Here is a 22,497-nt window from a genome sequence, read left to right as displayed (position 1 = left end):
AAAGATGTGATATCAGATAATTAACAAGTTTATTTTTTAAATTCTTTTTAAACAGTGTCCCATGATATTTACAACCCCCTGGAACGTTTTGTCGAAATCTTCATTTAATTATGAACATCAGAACAACATAATCTCATCATATTCCTTATTATTCCTGTATGTGCAGTTCACACTGCAAAATATCATGCTGCATAAGAACACATTAATAACAGCATCTCACTATTATTGAGAATAAGTTCATGCAGGATTATTGACAGTTTCTCTGTGGTGCCAGAATGTCTGAATTCTGATCATAAACAGCAACAGTAGTCTATATTAATACCATTTGCTGATCTAACATAGAGCGTGTTTTATTATTTATTATACCTGTAAACAAGTCATGTGAAAACAATTGGCTATATATCAGAAAATGTGTCATCCATTCTGGCACAGATTTAGATATGATATAGCTAAGATCTACTTATTTAACAAGTCATTCAGCTGCAATATTGACAATGAGCATAAAACTTCAAACACTGCTCGTACAAATATGTATGTTACATGCCTGTTGTCGCGCGCACACACACACTCAAGCTCGCATACACACTCACACACACAAAACTGTACATAGATCCATGTTCTGAGACAATGAAAACAAAAGCAACATAATTAGATAAGAAAACACTTGAATGCATACACATTGGTTGATACAAAATAAATATACAATTAAAAATGTATACAACACTTCAGTATCTATCTATCTGTAGATCAATTTAAGAAGCTGCTGCAGTTAGAAAGCAGTGAGGGAAGAAAAGCGTCTGCATGGGTCATGCTGGTTCAGTCTGTGCTGCCGGAGTCAATCCTCTCCTGCCTCCGTCTCATGATCTCCTGTAGCTCTGAGTCTCCGCTGGTCTTCTGTAAACACAGGAATATTCAACTTTATTTATGATTTCTTTGTTTTCTCTTTCAAAATTCTGTTCAAGTTATTAGAAAGAAAATAAGTTTAGGACCTTTCAGTGACAGTTAAAACAACGGCTACTTTTCTTATCTAAGCACATGGATCATTAAACAAAATACTTATTCATAATTTCTCTGTGGTCAATAAATGTGTTTACACACAAATGTTAAATGTTTAACAGCATATTTTATCAGAGCATGTGAAAATACACAGTAAATGATCCTGTCAACTGTCAGGGAACTAAGATGATCTTAAAGGTGAAGAGGAAACCAGGAGTTAAGAGAGCGAGTGAGGAGCATTTATATTTTTGGGTCAGACTTCTTATGTAGGTCAAGATTTTGAATAATCTTTGACTGAACACTACAAAATATCTCATCACTTTTTTCCCCCTTCATAGATGCACCTTGGTTTACTCTTTTTGTCCTGTGTGAATAGCTTATGTTCAGTGACGACCTCTTTCTGTTTGCTTAAGATCCTCCCTGCATAAAACAGCATATGGCCAAAGCAAATTATTTGTATTAATTATTATACATTTCATGAATAATATCACAGGTTTATTCTGTAGTTTAAGATCAGAGATTTAAGTTATCAGTGAACATAACTACTGATTCATCTGCTTTAGCGTAATTGCCTTATTTTTTAACATATCCTCCATAACTCTTTGTTATAATGTTATTATCCATGTGGGGAGTTTTTACATTGTTTAGTAATCCTGCCTAAATACATCTGACCTGATTACACTGTGCACACACCCTCTTTTTGGACTGCACCTGTATTAATTATATGAGGGTGACTCTCTAATAGTTTGAAAACTGTAGTATGAGTGTATTCACTTGTCTTAACATGTGGCTTTTTTGTTACTGTCTGTCTGTCTAACAGTAAATGAAACAGATGTGACTGACCTCCACCTGTGCTTTCTGCACGGTGACCTGACAGTAGACTCGTGCGCCTTCGTCTCCGCACACCGCCTTCAGTTCTTCTTTGTTGAGGGAGAACAGTTGGGCTCCAGTCAGGATCCCCAAACATTCAACCGTCCTGCAGACAAAGACTTTTACATTTAATATCAGGAAAATTACAGGTGTTATCAATAACAACTGGATCTGGCATCCTGGTACTGTGCACACTGGCTCAATGGGATGGCTTTCTGGGAAATTTTAATATATACATTTTAATATATACATAAAAAGAAGTGTCCATCCACTTTGTCTCCTAGCATCATCGATGTAAACACAAAGTCCGTCATCATCAGAGAGTGTTGTATGCTGTACCTGTTGTCAGCAGGCCAACATGCACACAGTGACAATGTTAACATGCGAATGTCTAGTAGATGTAATGTTTACCATGTTCGACATCGTAGTTTAGCGTGTTAGCATGTAGGGAGTGGAAATTTTCAAGTTTTAAACCAAAGTATTGGGCAAGTTTAAATTTTGACCTGAGGATGCTACTGATACGACATATGGTTTGTTTCTAAATCAAAACCTCCCCTTTTTTTTCCACTACCAGAGCCAGTTGGTGAATCAAACTCTTGCTGAATCCAGTCAGGAGAAGAGGAAAAACATATTTTCAATCAAGAAAAGCCTTCAGTGCTGTTCTTCGCCGTTCTTTCAAAGAAGAAATACTTTCCAGTTCTCTTCTCTTAAGGAGCCAACATTGTTGTTCTCACTGTCATCACATGCCCGTGGTTTTCAGCAGTTCGTCATAGGATGCTATTTAGTTTGAACCACTGTGGTTTGGACACAAGCACATTAACATGAAGCCTGGCATGATGGATTCACGCGATCTCTTGATCTTGTGAATCCAGCTAAGTGCTAAATGGAAAGTCAAAGGATCCCCAAAGGTATCATAATTCTTCCTCAGCGGGACATACATTTCATGTCAATCCGATATTTGTTGAGATATTTCACTCAGAGTCACAAACGTCAACTTCATGGTAGGGGAAGAGTCAGAGGATCATCAAAGGGTTGATCTTCCATGAATGTCTGTAGAAAATACTGAAGTACTACAAATCCATTGCTGACAATATGTTAAAACTGTAGAAATACAATGTAAGCCAGTCAGAACTGAAGAAGGTGTAGGAAAAGATTTGCTGGACTGATGACTACGTGGGTGACTTACGGTTTTGAGAAACGTAGCGCGCTGAGCCACGCAGTCACCTGCTCTGGGTTTGAGTCAAAGGTGAGAGGCACATGGCTGCTGGATGATCGCTCCACGTGGAACTTCCTGGTGGGCGGCTGGCTTTTGTTAGCAGTGATTTTCTGCAATAACTCAGTGTTGACGTCATCCATCGCTGCAGCACAGAAACAGGACGGCAGCAGACGTCAGAACAAGACCAACAACTTGTAAGAGTTGATTCAAAAAGACAAAAAATATATGGCTCTTGTTTGTGTTCACTCACTTTTGTCTTTGGGTCTCCCCTTGTTGAAGCTGTCTCCATGGCTCAGAGAACCAGGAGGTGACGTCCTGTAGCCGTGCTGCACACAAACACACAAACACTGTTCAGGAGAAAGCAACCGCAGCCTGTATTATTCCAAAAACAGGTTTGTCTTTAACCTCTCTCAGGTTGATACATTTTTGCCAAGGAGCCAAAAGCAAAATATGTGTGTGAAAGTATTTCACACCAGGAAGAGTAGCTGCATGCAGCAGCTGCTGCAGGGCGTTGGTGAACCTGCATGCAATGAATGTGTGCAGTCCCTGTCTTTGGGAATGTAGGCTTTCAGTGAGGGTGGGAACATATTGCTGCACAATGTGCAGGATCACAGCAAGAGTACACAAAACTTCACTGATCTGCAGTGTTCAGATGATACGACTACAAAAGGAAAAATCCTTTTAGCTTTTATCTGTGATGTTCAATGCATTCACGATTATCCTGAGATAAACTCTGAATTTATATTAAAATGTTAAATAATCAAAGTGATGACTTGTACATACAATACATTGTTTGTTATTTATCTTGAGGTTTTTTCATCTGATTACTTGTGACAAATGTATCTGTCTGTTTCATCTTTCATATTTTTTACCCAGAAGCAACAATTCCTAGTTGCAAAATGAATGAATCCAACAGCATAAGAAACCACTACCTGTCCTGTTACCTAATACTTTAGCTAGTATAGTGACATTTCCCAGACTTCATTCTGTCACCTTGTGCAGTTGTACTGTTTTGTGCAGTTGCGATAAGGATTATGGCTGCAGTGATACTGACACATATGTACAATGTGCAAAAAGCTGAAATTCAAAAACACAGCATGTCCCGTGGCTGCATTGCAGACAAACTGGTATCTTAATACTGCTACAAAGTCTACAATGTTTGCTGTCATCAAAATGTCAGTGTAGCTGCTGGAAACCTTCTACCATGTTATGACATTGCCTCTGGTAATACTAAAAATACACCTCACAACTACAAAACTACAACTCAGAAATGCCTCCTGTGACACCAAGGGCTGAGTTTCAACAATGCTATCAAAAAAGTCTTATTAGTGTTATTTAAAGAATGTAATGTTAATGCACTGCATGTATAGCACAGCAGGTCACCTGGTTGTAGACGCCCTCTGGCTCCTCTATCTTCACCACGTCCAGGATGTTAAATGGGACGTAGCCGGCCTGGCCGCTTCGATTCCGAAGTTTCCACCACTGTTTGTCATCCTCTATCACCTGCAAGACACATTTCATATCTCACTCCACAGCATTGAAAACTGTAATGAAACTCAAGTATGCACACTCATGACCTGCATGCAGCTGAAATTGCTTCAGTGCTTGCAGTGACTTTTCATTTTTACAATTTCACAGCAGACACATTCACAAAAGGGATAGTTTGGGCTTGAAGTGGGGTTGTATGAGGTACTTATCCCTAGTTAGTGTATTACCTGCAGCAGACAGAGGTCAGTGCGCCCCCACCAGCACCAAAGGAAAGAGCTCTCTGACAGCAAGATTAAAATGTTCTTAGTAAAGTGTATACTTAAACCCATATTGTTTTTTTAAGGCATCTGTCTGCTTCTCCAAATTGGGGCTGTGCTGACCTCCCTCTACTGCAGGTAAGACGCTGCATATGGATACGTACCTCATACAACCCCATTTAAAAAACAAACAAACTATCCCTTTAAAGGGTATCTTCTGTATTTTTTAACCTGGACCTTATTTTCTCATGTTTTTGTGTCAAAGTGACTAATGGGAACAACAAGTTTTGAATTTTGTCCAGTATTGGGGTAAAGCTTTGCAGCCTGCAGCCGTGAAACAGGCTACAACTTAATCCTTATGCGCAATTACACACCATCAAAATTTTACCATTAAAAGTGCTTGTTTTTGCCACTGAACAACTCAGATCGTTATCCCCATTAGACACTTCGACACACAATCATTAGAAAGTAAAGTTCAGATCCAGGTCCATTTTTTACCTCGAGGATTTCATCCTGCAGCACTGACAGCTCGTTGGCATTCCGTGCTACAAAGTGGTAGCGAATTTTGGCATATTTGCGGGTGTGGGGAATCCCATTGAAGGACCTGTTAAGACATGTTGTATCCTCTTATAACAGTTTGTTTTTGTATGTGAAAGAGACAGCAAAGTGTGTGAACGGCTTCATCTCTTACCCATTTGATGAGCTTGATGAATGAGTCCCATAAAACTGGAAAAACAGACAGATGTTTGTTACAATTTGTTGGGACCTGTAATGGTTGGTACATTCACAGACGGTAGCTAACAAACAAAACCCTTACATCCTCAGATTGTTTTCTATAATCTGGGCTGATGGGAGGCCCCAGTGGCCCTGTGGGTCCCTCTGTTTCCCATGGGGCTGTCCTAAAGAGCTCCACCGGTGGCTCCCAGCCATTACGAAACTTTGGGTAATAAGGAGGAGCGCACTGATCCCTGGGCCACTCTGCCCTGCAGGAGGAGTAAGGACAGGATGGTCAAAAGCCAGCAGTAATATTGCATTCATGTCTTCGTGTCCAGTTGCTCTTAATTGTCAGACCAGCACCTTGTATGGCAGCGGAGTGAGTGTGTGTGAATGAGAGGGAAATTGTAAAGCGCCTTGGATTAAAGCAGTATATAAATGCCACCATTTATGTACCTGGGTTTGGTCCATCCATCCCCAAGGAGCTCAAAGATAGTCATCTCTTTGGGGGTGAGGTGTCCCCGCAGGAAATCAACAGCGTCTTTGGAAAGGTGAGGAGAGATTACTGAACGCACCAGTTCAGGACTTCCACAGCTCTGCAGAACCTGTGGACGAATTCAGAAGTTGCCTGATTGATTACGCAATGTGTTAAGATGATATTTTTTGTCTATATATTATCTACGGTAGTGTATCATTTAAAATGTTTCAATATCTGTGCCAATATGATACCAGAATTTGGGTACTAGTACAATTTGTTTTTCAATACTTAAAAAATAGGCTATATAAAAATGTTTTTTCATTCATGAAGATATGCCAATAGTCTCAATGCATCAGTTGTTGTTGTTAATATTGTCTACACACAAACAGCTGCTCAAGATCTTTGTAAGAACACTGTTAAATATTAGCATTTTAAACTGTTAATTTGAATCAGAAAATATCTGCCTAAAGAATAAGTAAACAAGATGAAAGATCTGACCAAAGGGGCCAATTTTGATACTTGAATGTTTTTGATACTCAGTGCTCTGCTCACATTTGGCCAATCCTAAAAAAATATTAAGGTTTGACATCCAGCCAGAGTATTCACTGAAGAAATTAAACTAAACAATATATTTTGCAGCATCCTGGATAAAATACTGATAATTAACTGCATTACAAATTTCTCTTGAACACACTAAAATAGGTCTTTATCTTGTTTACAGTGTAAAACTAAAAACCGCATACATGTATACGTGTAGCTGCTGTGCTGTTGAGGGTGACTGTTGAGAACAGCAAATGACTATGTCGTCACATTTTGAGTATCACTGCTTTATCTTGACCTTATCAAGCAAATCCAATGTGTCCAGAGGTTATTGCACCATATCAATGCAGAGCCTAATCACAGCTTTGTGTTTTTTAGACAGCAGTATCGAAGGTGTGGCTGAACGCTGCGGCTTGGGAGACCAACATTATGTAACTGTGGTTGCACCTGAGTCACAGCTGAAAGCCATGTCCCTCCAGTCTGGTGAGAGTTTAGCAGAGAGAACGGCAGTGGGTGTTGTCCCATTAAGAAATTGAAACAGTTAGAGGAACGTCTGATGGCGACAATAAAAAAGCTAAACTGTTTTCATTGTGTGCATTTAAAAAAGCTCTGTGTATTTTTGTAAGCTGCGCCTGTGCTCAGTCAACACTGGGGGTATCCAGTGACATGGAGAACTTATTTAGCGTGACGTGGATTTATACTGTTGACATTCAGAAAAATCACCCAGTGTTCAGGATGATGACATCCGCTGTGAGACAGCCTTCATCCATATCAAACCTGTCTGACATCCGATTTATAGCTCTTACCATCTCCAGAGGGCCGAACAGGAAATGAACCAGCTCAGACGCACTTGGATTCTGAATGTGTTTCTTCAGTTTGGCCTGCAGGGGGCACAATGACAGGACACACATTAAGAAGGTGATGAAGGGCAACTGATTAATGTGCTGAATGAGGGAGGTTAGGAGCTGTGATATCTCACCAAGAGGTTGAAAGCCAGCTTCAGTTTCTGCAGGCTATCAATGAGCTCCGCTTCAGTGGGGGGCTTGGCTCGCAGGGTCAGCATGCCCTCTGTGAACAACCAGAGCAACAATGACCACACACAGACTCCAGAGTTACCAGCCGAGTTACCAGACAGGACACAGGATTTCACTCTCTGGCCAGGGCCCATAAACCTAAATGTCACTTTCATCTCTACTTAAGCTTACAACTTCCATCATTAGTGAAATACAGGTTAACAGTACAATAATGGTTAGTTTATAAATAACTTTACACATAAAATGTTCATTATAGCCACAGAGTCAAAGCCTCAGAAAGAATATGCTACATCATGGTTTCTCAACTTTCTCATAAACCCCAGAAATCAGAGTTATACAATGTAAATTTAAGTATGATCTTCAAATCTAGTTGATTTTCATCAACAAATCACCCCACATAGGATTCTGAACAAAGTTGAGAAACTGATTCTCTAGATTGAGAATACATCATTTTCAGCACATCTGTCTCTGTAGTCAGGGACAACACACACTTGTATTACTATTACATTGTTATTATACCAAATGATGTGTGTTTGCCCCTGAAACAGGTGCATTAGTCAGTCACATGTATGTTACATGTGCAGTATATGTCTCGAGGTGTGTTGAAATAAAAACACAGCATCACATCACTGCCGGTGTTGGGTGCTAAAACATTACTCAACAAGTAATATTATTACTTTATAATTATAGTAATAATTAGGGAAACTGATATGCTGTTATTCTTTCAGTCCATAATGATTAAAACAGTTTTGACTCAAATAATCTTTTTTTATGTTACCGATATTTAGTCTTTGTTAGGCGCATACATAACAATAACATTGTAATTCAGACAGAAGCACAGTGATAATAATAAACCACCCATTCTGTGAGTGTAACATGACAGAAATACACCAGATCAGCACTTCCAGGGAGTGAATAAGTAATAATATTACATCAGTAATGACAATTGAGTAATGAGTACTGTGTTACTTATCAGAACCCCAAACTGGCCTTTACTACCACACATGCATCACTGGATGAGAGTCCCGGGTCACAGGACACAAAGAGACACAAACATGGCAATGTGAGCAATATAAACATATTGTCACTGCATTCGTGCCACCACATCAGAAGAAAGGGAGACAGACCTGCTGGTCCTTTCTTCTTATTCTTCTTACTCTTGTTGCGATGGTTGAGCTGAGAAAAGGCCTCTGCTGCCTTTTGCAGACGTGACACAAAAATCTCTATGTCATCCAGGGCACAGTTGAGGATTTGCTGAGGGAGACAAATCTTCGTCAATTAGCATGTACAATGTGACATTATGAGTCAGTGAAAGGAGCTGTGTAATGTACTGACGGGTATCATTATGGATAAAAAACGCTCACCACATCCTTCTCAATGCGCTGTGCCAGCTTTTCATGTGACTCTGCGTCATGTTGTGAGGCTCGTCTGTCTACATAAACACAAAAACACTCACGTGATTAAACAAACAACACATTGATATGAATGCAACTCTTCTGAGTGCAGTATGTGTAGTCTCACCTCCTGTGTTCGTAGCTTCCACTCGTCCCTTCGCGGCAGGTGAGGGGCCCTTAGGGGCGGAGGGGGGGAGAATTGTTTCTCGGTGATGCTTCATTTTCTCTTGGTTCACCCTGGAGGAAGAGGCGGAGACATGGCAACCTTCAGCACCCTAACATCAAGCTAGCTAACTACTTATTACAGGTCAGTGTCACATCCTTCACTGTGTATTTAACCGCGAGAATGTCTGTGTGTGTGTGTGTGTTCATGTGTGTATCTGCAGCACTGTACTCACTTCAGAGTCTGAAGCCTCATTTTCTTCCCATGCTTGTTGTCTCCAATGGCACTGTCTATATCTGCATGAACCATCTCAGCCTAAAAAAGTGAGAAGAGAAACATTTTATTTTATTTGTTTTCTTGTTAAGGAACATCGTACTATTGTACAGTTTTACACTTGACATCACTGGCAGCCAATACAGCCAATATTATTTCTCTTTACCGTTCATTCCCCTAGACCCAATAGCAAACGGAAAATAATATCTACCTCATGATGGGCTCTAAACTGAACAAAGTGATCGATTATATTTTGTTTGAATAGGAAAGATATTGGAATGCACGGTGATAATTGGTTTATTTCCTGATTCTGATATTCTCTCATTTAATTTCAAGTCTACAGACAAACTCACAGGAGTTACTTATAATTCATTCATATTTTTAAATCTTTTTTATCTTTTATAATCTATGCCACAAAGCTCTGGCTGCTGCAAAACTGAGGAGCAATCTGACCTGTTTATTGCTGTTGTTCTAACAGACATTAGAAAGGTCAGCATTGTGAACTAAAAACCTACAAACAGGTCTTGCATTGACAGATTTTCTGTTGTTTTAGGGCCTAGTTTGTCCATTAGTTTGTTTAAATTGATTGGTGATGCGCTCTGTGATGCTCACAAAAAAAACCATCTTTACATACAGCCAAAAGGTGGGGAAATTAAATACAATGACTTTCTTATTCTTTACTCACATTAAACAACGTCACAGTTTTTATAGATAAGAAACTGTACTTTCATTTATATTCTATAAATAAAAAGCCAAAGGAGAGCCCTATGTGACAATCCAAATGTTGTTATATTCAGATCCTCCTCAGTTTCTTTCAAATATTTCTTTCTTTCTGAGCTTACTAGTAGTGATTCTGAACTATAAAGCCATATTGTTTTTATAAGAAGTTATAGAATTACACCGTTTCCGGGGAAAGATCTTCCTCTTGAGCAGTTATCTCTTAACAAGGCCGCAAAAAGTGTAAACGGATACACACAAACACACTGTCACCAACAGCACTGAAATCTGACCTGGTGCTCCAACAACAACACCTTCGATTTATGAATGACACAAAACACAAAGCCAGCCAATCATGCACAGACGCTAAAGAACGCAAACTGAGCCAAGCCTGTAACATTCAAACTGAGACTCACCTCCACCTCGTCACAGTGGAAGAAGTGGATGTCGGGTTTGTGCTGCTCCTTGTCCTGACACACCAGCAGCAGCACAGACGGGTAACGTGTCTGATTCAGGACCGTCTGACTCATGTGGATGATGGAGAGAGGAAAGTTCTCCAACTCCTCCTGCAGGAGCCAACAGAGGAATGGTTAGAGGGAAAGAGTAATACTACCCGAGTTCTCAGTGAGATACTACTAATAGTTTTATAAAAGATGTGTATGAGAAGAATTACCACTCTCATATCTGCACAGCAAATATGAACCTACAACCAGCAGCCGGTTAGCTTAGCTTAGCATAACTAAGCTAAGCTAACTGGCTGCTGGTTGTAGCGTCATATTGAACAGACAGCAAATAAACAAATCAGTGAATTTCCCAAAATGTAAAAATGTTCAGTGTGTAAATGAACAAAATAATAACCATGTAGGTGAAAATGACATGAATGTAAAAAATAAATGTATGGCTGCATGATGTTGACATCATATTATAATGCTGGCTACTCTTAGCATGAACTATAAACCTGCATCCTATAGTTCCCGTCATAGCATTTTTTCTTCCCTGCCTGGTTAAACGCTCACGTCTTTCAAACTCCATACCCCCATTCTGCAAAGCAGGTTTTCTGTTTACAGAACTGGCCCAAGAGTATCAAGGTACCTGGGTGATCACTTGAATTTTCCAGACTTGACAAATCTCCTCCAGAGACATGAGACATTATATTTTCACAGGGTTTGTAGTACTACCAAAGACGTTTAAACTGACTAGACAGCACATATAGTACCCATCACAAAAGGTATACTTTCTTCTGCATGTGAAAATCAGATTCAAATACTTACAAATATGCTTTAGATCACAAATATAAATCAGTGAGTGTAAATCATGTTACCATAATCTCATAATGTGCAGACAGATGTGGAGACGTACCTGTGTGTCACAGTCCAGCAGCCTGACCGCTTTGTCTGTGACCTGCAGTAGCATCTCCTGGGTCCAGATTTTGTCTTTTGAGTCCAGAAGGACCAGTTTCTTGATGGCATCGTCTACTGTGGCAATGGACTCTGTCTTGTCCATAATAAACGTGGAGAGATGCTGAGGAGAAAGTAGTGGGTTGGTAAATGAAGGATAAAATGTTTGGCTGTAAGGTGACCTGGTGTGAAACAACAATGGTTCTCTGGGAAGACAGAGGGGTATGTTTTGGAAACATAAAACATAAAATCCACACACAATCACGTCTAAAGCTCACTAAGTAACACATTATATTTATATTATTGTTCAATTTGTACTAGCAACAAATCTCCGCTAGTTGCCAAGAACAGTAGGACAAGCATATAACCCCCAGAAATCTTAAACTATTCCTTTAACTGTAACTGTATATTTATGCCTGTTTTCTTACAGCTATTACCTGCTGAAACACTTATCTCTCAAAATGCCCTGACAGCGTTATTTTTGTTTCTGTTCTATTTTATCTGATATATCTGATATCAAAACTGCAATATTGCACTTCCCCCGCTCTGTATACAACTGCTGCCAGCGTGGCAGTTATCTGTGATTACCTGCCCATGTGAGATAATGGGGAGTCGTTTAGAGAAATCCTATCCGCGCAGACACAGGACCTGGTTCAACACCTTACCTGACCTTAAGCACATCTCTGACTCCCAACATCAGCTCCCACTGCTGCAATCAGAGGTTTGATTGCTTTTTTATGACAGAGGTCACGTACATGAGATGTAATCTAGAGATTAACAAGTGTATCTGCTTTTATCTCTGGGCAATGGAACAATACACCTTAATGTTTCTAGTAAGTGTTTCACTTTTATCTTGATTTTTATTTGAGGTTCAATAACCTTTCTAAAGATATACATTTGCACATTTGTATATCTTAAGTATAAGATATGATCTGTTTTCACGCCTTTCATGTATTTTATTATTTCTGGCCAGTTTATAGTACATCGTGGCAAGAAACATTGAGAAAAAGAGATTCAAACTACAGACGTAAAACTACTGAGTTACCAGAACGCCCCAATTATTAGAATTTCCATTTTAATTTCTTGTTTTTATACAAATTTTAAAATTTGCCATCAATTCTGTTTTATCTCTGATGCCTTTCTACAGATACAACATGCTTTAGTCGCATTAAAAATTAAATAAAACATTTAAATAATACAGAATACAAAGTGCAATACATAGGAAACTAAAAATGTTTTGGATCATTCATAGTGAGGTTTTCTATGAAAGAAAACTATTAATCTTTAACTTTTTATTTCACTTTAATGGCAACTAAAATGATTTTCAACCTAGTGATTGAGTTTCAAATATTTTGCCTAGCTTTCCATTTCTACATATTAGTTTGCTTTATTTCTAAAACTCTAAAAATACAGGAACGGATAAAATTATAACACAAATATTTCATTTTTCAGAGAATCAGAAATAGAGCAGATCTTACCTCAACATGATACTGCGATGTCTCATGCATGATAAAATTGGAGTTGGAGTATTTTTTCCTCTGTTCTGTTGAGAAGAAAACAGCCACGTTAAAAGTAAGAAACTGAGAATAATCCAAGTCCTGCCTGCAATCTGTCTGTATCCTACAATGTAAACAGCCAGCAGTGACACAGACCTGAAGTCCACATGTTGCACGCTTCACCAGAGTGAGCAGATCAAATGAAACACTTCATGTGAGACCTGAAAAGACCAGCAGGGCAATAAGGAAGTGCCAAGTACCTGTAATGTGCTGTTTCATGCAGCAACTGTAGACACGATTGTGTATTTGACATGACATCTCTCAATAGTGGTCAAACTATACTAAGAGCTAATACATATTTTAGCATAATATTGTTTACAAAAGTGTCCTTTCAGAGGGCAAATAAACTGGAAACAGACCAATCTGAGAAGTTAATTATCAAATCTCATCATATCAAAGACTCTGTGTCACTAGATTTGCCCTATCTCACATTACAGTAAATTGGTTAAGCTCGCATAAAGGCTCGCTCCGTTCTAAGGCACCAATCAGAGGCACAGATTTACTACAGTCAAAGATCAGCGACCGGCTTCCCGACAGGACCGTGCCTACTTCCTCATCTGTGGCACAGTATTGTAAATTGTCACAAGTAACCTTCTAGTAGATAAAAGATAGAAAGATTCCTGATGTATCTGTGCACTGAGGGTCAAATTTCATCATCACATATTCACATATAATATGAAAACACACTCTGCCACCTTATTGCTTCCTGATCAGTTTTCTGTGTTTCCCTACATAGATTTTTAGCATCAGTTCAACTTTTTTGTTATCTCTGAGTCTGAACACAGTCTAGAAAAAAGAGTTATAGTCGTTTTTTTGTGAAATGAAGCCACGCTTTGGATCTTTCCAGCAGCTTGGACCTATGAGTTTGATTTGACATTGTTTTGCAATGCCCAACTGTCAGAAAACAATGCTGGCATTGATAAAAGGAATTCATAAACTCGGTGGCATACAATTCCTATGGATTGGACAATTGGGAACCCATTCTCAATTCCCATCCCTACATGAGATCAAACCACGACAATACTGTTGAGTGCCGTGCAGCTAAAAAAAGAGCTGAAACTCTTTATAAAGCTCCATAAAGCTGAGGGGAGCTGCATTTTCTGTACTTTTACCACTACCAGTGATCCCTTTCACGCATTCTCTTGAATTATTGATACTTTATAAATATTGTTTATACCTGCTTTAATGTTTGAGAAAAAAATGTTAAGCATTCAAACTGACCACAGGTTTTCAAACGCACTACAAGATATCAAAAATACCAATAAAGTTAAAAGTTTGAATTTGTAAACACTAGAGATCACTTGGCAAAATTCCACTTTCAAAAACGTCATTACTCACAGGATTGCGTGTAGTGTTGGCTGGACCCATTGTTTTTTAACTGGCCAATGGTAAATGAGTTTGCCAGTGTGCTCATTGACCTATTTACCAGGTGAATAGTCTGCAGGTAACAATTACGGTTAAATGAGAGCCTGTTCCTATCAACTCCACTGCCAGATCCTGATATGAGATCTCTTTTTGTCCCCCACCCAACAGAGTCAACATTTTGATGCCACACGGGTTTTCTCTTCATACAGACATTCAGTCACGTTTTGCTTTATGGTGAACATGACACAAAAGGCCTGCCTTTGTATAACACATACAATACAAAGTGTGTGTCAAGGTACATACCAATATTTAATATCCCCTTATTAATAATTCATAGAGCGCTGACTCTTCTATGTTCTCAGCACTGAGAAAGGATTTCTAAAGGGACGACTTTATATCTGTGTAACCACCGTCACTGTCCAAATGACGCAAGCATGTGTCTTTCCTGTTCCTGCCATTTCCTCTCTGCTGATTCCTTCCTGCTTGGCTCCCCACAGGTGAAACACAAGCGTCAGGTGTCGTTCGGAAAGTTGAGCTCGCCCCATGTCTTATTAATGACTGACATTTATGCCAATCAATTCACAGCGCTGAGACAGCTTGCAATAAGAGCCACTTAGCAGGCAGATGGGCAGATCCTCAGAGCTCTCCAGAGTCAATGACCAGTGATAAACATGGCTGCTTGGCAGATAATCAAACCAATACATGGCCAGATCAATGAGACAATCTGACCTCCCTAAAAACTGCCCTTTAACCATCAACCTGACTGACAAGGATTTTTTTTGATACCATGTCATGAAGCTGTTTACATTTGAGTCAATGTGCTTGTTTCCTTTAGTGAGATGAAGATTAATAAAATTCTTTATAACAATATCAAAATACTGAATGACTCCAACCACCCAGATAAGTGAAACAATAAGTGACTTCGTGACCTGATTTTTTTTTTTGCTCTAACTGTAGGCCAACCTTAGGATACTGTGCTGCTGTGTCCACAAAGATTTGGACATATGTTACCATAAACGATCACATCACCACACAGCACGATTCACCACAGAGTCAAACTAATTAATACATTATTACATCGAACATTCTCGAGAATGTAAGAACAGTAAGAAGCCAAACACATACAATTATTTTGGAAAATACAGCTACTGATAATACTGCTTTAACAAAGACAAATACACACAACAAGAGTGGAACTGCGTGAACATGTTTTACTGACAGAAGTTATACTAGAAATAGTGGATCGATCAGAGAAATTTCATACATACGCAGATATTCAAGAAAAACAGCCGAGCAGGAGAGGGTCAAAGTCAATGTGTTTGATTCAGTCTCTCAGCCCAAACACATTTTACCTGACAAAGACATGCTGCTCAATCACAAACCGAGAAATTCAGGAAAGCTGCTGGATGGTCGAAGTCCAGGGATGATGAGTCTGATGTGGCATCTCTCTGCTCTAGCCCACAGCTGCTGATAAAAGATCAGGTAGGAGGACCCGCACATCATTTGCATCAGTTGCCAGCTGACCTACACTGGTGAATGAAGGGGAGTTTTGCATAAAGGAGATTGAGCTTGGACTTTTGCAGTTGTTCCTCTACATGTTTATTCAGCAAGTAGCAAGAAACAGTCCAACATCTATCTAAATATCTCCCACTGTTTTGGATGGTGCACAATATTGTGCACTCACCGGCCTCTCTGGTTCAGGAGGACAGGCATGCTGCTGTCATGCAGTGAGAAGATAGTGGTGACCATCTGCCACATAAGATGAGAAGAGCCAATGAAAAACAGCACAGGCTCATCGCACATACAGTGGGATATTTCACAGAGATCACAGGAGTGGGTGCGCCCTGTGGATATTTGGATGACTTACGGCACAAAAATATTTCACACACAACGAGGTGCACAGTCAGATGGTTTGGGAACATCTTGCATCCCTACAATACATCATCTGTCATGTGAGGCTGTTCTAAATTTGGAACAGTGCAGCGAAGCATGAGAGCAGGTTGTCCTGTCATTGCTCGGTGTGGGTTTCTATCTGGGCCTATGATATGCTGTACAATGTTCTTCTATGTTGGCAGTGTGGAAGGAGGTGCCGGCAGGGACCAGTGAGCTAATGTCTGAGGCAGCGCAGGGAGGACCAGAGGTGAACAAGAGTGTGCTTTTTCCCTTCCACTTTTCAATGCGTCTTTTATTCACCTGCAAGACATCCCCACCCTGTTCCAACCACAGATCAAAAACAGACACACCCTTCACTCTAACATTGCACATTAAAGTGCACAAACACACGCCTTAACACAAATATGCCGCAGCTAAAATAAAAGTCCTGTCATACCATAACTGTATTACTGAAATTCACCACAGTCATGACAGATCAGTAATGCAGACAATGTAGATCTAAAGGGAGCCCTACAATAGCACAAACCTCCAATTCAAAGTAAACACAAAAGACCGAAAGTCAGACAACATAAATGTACTTCTGCACACAATGTGACTACAAAGTACAGACAAACAACAAAAGGCCTGATGCATCCGACAACAAATCCCAGCATGCTGTGCAGGCCTGGCAAAGAGCTAGCAACACGTGTTCCCTTCAGGAGCTCAGCCTCCCTCCCATGTCCCTTAGTGTCTGACAGAGGTGTCAGCAGCCTGAGCACAACAGGGCCCCTCAGCAGGACCTCAGCCCCCCCTCTTATCACTGTGTGTGTGTTTTGAGGAGAGGACTGTGACAGGTCAGGGAGGCTGTGAGGCTGCAACAACATGCAGCAGAGTGATAGTGCTGGATTTTCTTACATTTGCATAGCAAATTGAATATTGTTGTGATTTGAGTGAATTGCTGAGCAACATACCTTGACAGTTTACAGTTGGTAAAGGTATCAGCATGGATAAAGCTGGTGTTATATACCATATTCCATCTGCGATTTGTTCCTACTAGAGATGTACAATTTTAAAAATATACTATAGCTTTATTTATAACAGCTAAAACAGCTGGGCACTGAAGTTTGTTGTCGGGGACTATTTTCAACTGCGAATTAATACAAATTTGATGCACTAGAGAGTATTTACTGCACAAAGACGGTGTATGAGGGACTGATTCAAAATAAACTGCAGTGCCCTTGTTCATTAACATGTTACTCAGGTTAAAAACGTGTTTTTAATAGTTAATGGACGATAGAGGTCAACAATCCGGCTTTGGCTACAGAGGCAATAAGGCAAATATAGAATACTGCTTTTAAGAATAGAAATAATAATGGGCTATAATACTTAATAATCAGTGAGCAAGTTTTCATAAAACTATTGTTGTTCAACCTCCTAAATTACAAGCTCTAAACTATAAACTGCAGTGACTCATGCCAAATAAATAAGGGCAGGTGTAATTACATGCAGAGCGCACGAAAAGGCAAAGTCCTGAAAACAGGCCAACAATAAAATACTCCTTCCATGCAGTCACTTACCATAGAGGGCCTTGGCGCTGATCTTGCTGTCCGATCTTGCCACTCCACTGCAATGACAAGAAGAGGAGACAGGGTTACGCTGCATGCTCTTCATCTTCTCCCCTGCACCTCTGGATGTCAAGTGTCACAAACCCTCTGAAACTCCCACACTGTCACTTCTCATGAACGCTAGCCCACAAAATAGGAGTGATATACGGAGAGCAGACTGGCCAACACTAGATGAGATTAGCCTGAGATTCTGAGCATATGGACCAGCCAGGGAGAGAGAGGGAGAGTGGAAAAGGGAGAGAGAGGGGGAGGGAGGAAGGTATGGGGCATGGAGGGAGGCTAGAGCCAGGAACCCAGGCAAAGCAAACAATTCTCAACAGAGCCGCTCTGTGCCCGAGGTCCCTGACCCACACCACCTTCTACATACTGGGTTAGTGATTCTCTGGCGCCTGTGTGAGAGTAACTCAGCGTAACACGATTAGCTAGCACAGAGAAAGGTAAATATGTGAGGGGAAGCAGGAATGTGTGCAACACTCACTTGGCTTGCCTCGATGGAGGTCCCAGGACACTCATGATTTAAGGCATCCACCTAAAAAAGAAGAGGATGAGAAGAGAGTTAATGAAAGACTAAGAGAGGGCAGTGGCTGGTGGTGGAGGGAAAAACCACCAAAACAAACATGCATTATTTATTTTAAAAGGCCCTTTAAATGCCGGTTGCATCAGGTATCTTTTCATTTTTACACTCTCATTCCACTTTGCTGAGTTCTCAAATGCAGGCAATGGTGTTGAAGCTTAAAAAGCTATATAGTGACCTCATTAAGGTTTTAGATATGGTATGCAAAGTTGAGGTGTAGTCTACTAAACAGCCTGTTCTTCCACTGAGGAGAGCCAGGTGTTGGGCCTGTACTGCTTGCAGTCGGGGGACTGATCTGGGACAATAGCAGACAGCAGGCAGATATGCACTGTGTAATGAGATCCACTCTGTTGATGACTATATCTGCAATTAATTCATTTGGTTGGGTTTTACACGCAGCCATGTTAACTATTTGATAATTAGCAAGGCCTCGCAAGAGACAAACCAACGTGAGTCTAAATCTGAGAGGTTAGAGAGAAATGAGAGAATGAAACTCTCCCACACCTCTCCCTCTGGGCCTGGAGAGTCTGACTTGTCTGTCAAGGCATGTACTGACAAGGTTATGTAATATATATCAGCACACACTTTAGCTAAACACTTAATGAGTTACACAACAGAATGGGCTCTGCTTATCTCTAGTTATGACCACCACATTATATATAATCACTCATAAGTATTTAGTTAAGTTAAGTAATAATAAGTCAAGGCCTAAAGTGACTTCTATTTAATTCTGGAGAAATTAACCACCTTTTACCAGCTTATGTGACTTCTAAAGTAGAAATGTATCGCTTTAGGAAACCCATTCAGTTTGTATTATTAATTGGTGGCGAGACGTTAGGATCCTGTGTCACTAGCAAGCATTTGAAGTGTTCTGAAAGAACAATCCAACCTGTAAGACACTGACCTTGTGTCACTTTGTGGCATTGGGCGTGCGTCCCACAATAGCAACAAATGTTTCAGTATAATTTTCCAACCAGACTGTTTTGTCCTGCCTTACCCACTTTCTTAACTATAAAACTGTTTTTGCATAACAAGCAGCAGTAAACTACAAGTTAAATAAATATTGTATGTGACAGTTACAGGTTACATGTGCGGCCACTCAGGCTTATCTCACAGCAGATCATAAACATAATCGTCCTCAGCAGATAATCTCCTTATATCTTCTGAAACATAGTAAGGCCAAACCACAACAGCAACTCTCACAGCTGTAGGACCAACATATTTCCTGCAGATCATATCTTGGAAAAGGATCATCTACAACAAAATCTTACTGAAAAATGCAAATGAGCAAAGAAAACTAGTCCTATTCACTTTAGTAAGTCAAGTCTACACAAAAGGTAGACTTCCTCTTTCTGTCCTTATCTCTCTGGTCATCTTCTCTCCACGCTATTGTTCCTTGTTCTGGCCCTCAGCCAGGTTTCAGGAGGGAGGTGAAGCCGGAGCAGGACCGGCTGGGTGTCATGTGTTGTCAACCTCATGGCGAGAGGCCCTCTGCACACCTCTCCTCCACTCAGCCTAAGGTACTTATTGTTCAATAATGACAACCTCTTATTCAGAGGTAATTACATGGTATTAAATAGAAGCAGAGTGTGCAGGACGTCTATCTTAGGCTTACTCATAAAGCCACGTATGTCTCATATTTAATTCTCACCTCTTTTTGAAATGACTGATAATATCTGTCTCTTTTGATTTTCAGATTTAATGGAATGAGGTTAGACAAGTCATAGTCCTACTGCTTTCTGTGACCATTAATCATTTGAGAGTGTATAATGTGTAATATCTGTTGATGTACTGCAACCTTCAATCTTAAAATTTAGAAACACTGACCAAACTAATTGTTACATAAACATGCATGTTTCTTATTGGACAATGGATTCTGCATTCTGAGTTACGTTACGTGCTGTTTTGCATGAGAAAAAAAACCCACTATGAGTACAAAGTGTAAACAAAAGAAGAGATTTTTCACATAAAGTCACACCAGTCTGATTACAACATTGACACATTTTGACATTGTCATACCATAAAAAAACAGAAAATATTGACAGCGATAGCTTATGTAATGTGTGAAAACAATATGAGCCTACTCTGCTATGAGCAATCTGGACTTTGCTCCATGCTCCTGATTAAGCATTTTGTAAGACAGTTATCAGATTTTATGTATTTCAAGCTATGTAACCATCTGGCTGAATCACTTTACACTGTATGATATCCGGTGATGATGTTACAGGTGCGGAGGGTGTGAGTGCATTCTCTGAATCAGGTCACAAAGAACCAGCACAAAACAAAATCAGGTCCGATTTCACAGGCACGGCCCCTATTTGTTCACATACCATTTATATAACTCTCCTAACACACAGGGAACAACAACCTACCCCACTGAAAAGACTGATTCTCAAATTAGCAATCAGAGTTTCTCCTTTGGTTGGTAATGTGACTGTCAGGAGGTTATTCATGAACACGTTGAACCCAAATTAAAGCACATTCCACTCAGCACAGAGCTAAATGCTGTAATTAGGGTTGTGGGTGACATCAGATTTAAATGTATGGTAGCAACATGTAGTTTGCTGCTGAATCAAGCAGAACATTAGTCTAGGAGGACCCAATAATACCAAATGTTAGTGTGTGAATTGCTCCATAGATGAATCCCTGTGCAATTTCAGGATTTATCTTAGCAAGTATCAATATTACTTCAGACATACAGTCTTCATCATAAAACAATCATAAAGCGCTGACAATAAACATCTTTTAGGTGACATTTCCTAATTACTCAATAAATCATTAATAACAAATCATAACTATAAACCAATCAACCAATCTTGACTTTTAAATCAACATAAAGCCATAAATAACTCAGAAACAGTAACCAGGCAACTCCATCATCTGCTGAGGAAGATCATATGCAGTCACTGAGTGGGACCTGCTGTGGGATTTGTCAAGTGGAGCCACGTTAATGTGAGTCTCAAAGAAAGAAACACAACAAAAGAAGAGTAACTTTTACCCCCCAATAGGAACTCACAGTGGTGTTTTCCGGACGGGATGCTCAAGGTGAGAAACGTGGTCGAGACCTGAAGCATCAGCCTGCCATCGCAGCCTGCAGCCGTACAGGACGACAAACTCCGAAGGAAACTGCCGATATTTGCAACCTGTTTGTTTTTCAAATAGAGCTGTTGTCAATCCAATCCAACACTTTTAACTATACAGTTTCCGTCCGACGCAGACGTTTGTTGTTCCCAGAAAACACAGTCGCTGAGGAGGCAACGCGGGAGCAGGTGAGTGATAGGCGAGTCTGCAGGTAACTCAATATGACAGGGGAGGAGCTGCAGTTTACTGCGGGTGGGTCGGTCGGTCGGTGGGTGTGAAGCTTTTCTTACTCAATTTGCTGCCAAGTCTTCATGCTGAGAGTTTGGATACATGCTGGTGATTCAACTCACTCATTCTGTTTCGTTCACCTGCATTAAGTGAAGCATCAACAACCCATACTCTATCCAGCTATCTAGTGAAATTACTGTAAATCTCGAGAGTAAAGCTGTGGTTCCTAACTCCTTTGGCTTGTGACCTCTTAAATGTAAAGCTGTGTCTGCTTGAGGCCTTTTGTCGTTTTGTTTTCTGTAGCTATTTCACAAGAGAAAATGATAATAAATAGTCAACATAACTTTGGGTAACAGAAATCCTTTTTTTCTTTCTTTATACATCTTGTGAACTCTCCTTTGGTGCTTTAGGAAGACCCAACATTAGGAACTTCTGCTGTAAAGCACGAGTGCCCCAAAGAAACATTACCAACATTTATATGGCAATAAAAACTGATTTTAAAAACGCTGTTAATGATTTACAAAAGCACAATACGTTTTATTTGCAAGCTCTCCAGTCGTGGAATAATTGAATGTCCACTGGTTTCACTTTGTGCAGCAGGGAAGTGACTGGTCTGAACTAGTTGGATTCAACCGGGTGAATGAAAGAGGAGCAACAGT

The 22,497-nt window shown here is 40.1% G+C and overlaps 1 protein-coding gene across 2 annotated transcripts; it reads right to left on the bottom strand.

Moving 5' to 3' along the window:
* Positions 1-12: 12 nt before the first annotated feature.
* On the bottom strand, positions 13-21,830 carry eps8l2 (EPS8 like 2). Of its 2 annotated transcripts, XM_051382010.1 has the most exons (21): positions 21,546-21,830; positions 18,434-18,484; positions 17,908-17,954; positions 13,016-13,080; positions 11,500-11,661; positions 10,557-10,706; positions 9,386-9,465; positions 9,115-9,224; positions 8,958-9,025; positions 8,721-8,847; positions 7,539-7,627; positions 7,366-7,440; positions 5,998-6,146; positions 5,645-5,810; positions 5,519-5,553; positions 5,326-5,431; positions 4,466-4,585; positions 3,333-3,408; positions 3,053-3,224; positions 1,840-1,972; positions 13-894 (listed from the first exon to the last, which is right to left on the bottom strand). In XM_051382010.1, the coding sequence occupies exons 2-21, from the start codon at positions 18,466-18,468 to the stop codon at positions 817-819; spliced, it is 2,043 nt and encodes a 680-aa protein (XP_051237970.1). In that variant the 5' UTR covers positions 18,469-18,484; positions 21,546-21,830; the 3' UTR covers positions 13-816. The 2 variants fall into 2 exon arrangements, with proteins under 2 accessions (XP_051237970.1, XP_051237969.1); XM_051382009.1 differs by lacking the exons at positions 18,434-18,484; positions 21,546-21,830 and having other exon boundaries at positions 17,908-18,134.
* Between the last annotated feature and the right edge of the window lie 667 nt (positions 21,831-22,497).

The sequence above is a fragment of the Dicentrarchus labrax genome, unplaced genomic scaffold, assembly GCF_905237075.1.
Source record: "Dicentrarchus labrax unplaced genomic scaffold, dlabrax2021, whole genome shotgun sequence".
NCBI classification, from domain to species: domain Eukaryota; kingdom Metazoa; phylum Chordata; class Actinopteri; family Moronidae; genus Dicentrarchus; species Dicentrarchus labrax.
Note: the sequence above shows the minus strand (reverse complement) of the source record. Positions and strands in the feature narration are given on the sequence as shown.

Coding starts and splice junctions, on each gene's coding strand:
- eps8l2 (XM_051382009.1), bottom strand. CDS start 18,001: ATGAAGAGCATGCAGCGTAACCCTGTCTCCTCTTCTTGTCATTGCAGT. Junction 6,147..7,365: donor TGTTCGGCCCTCTGGAGATG/GTAAGAGCTATA, acceptor ATTCGTCCACAG/GTTCTGCAGAGCTGTGGAAG. Junction 895..1,839: donor TGCAGAAAGCACAGGTGGAG/GTCAGTCACATC, acceptor CTGTGTTTACAG/AAGACCAGCGGAGACTCAGA.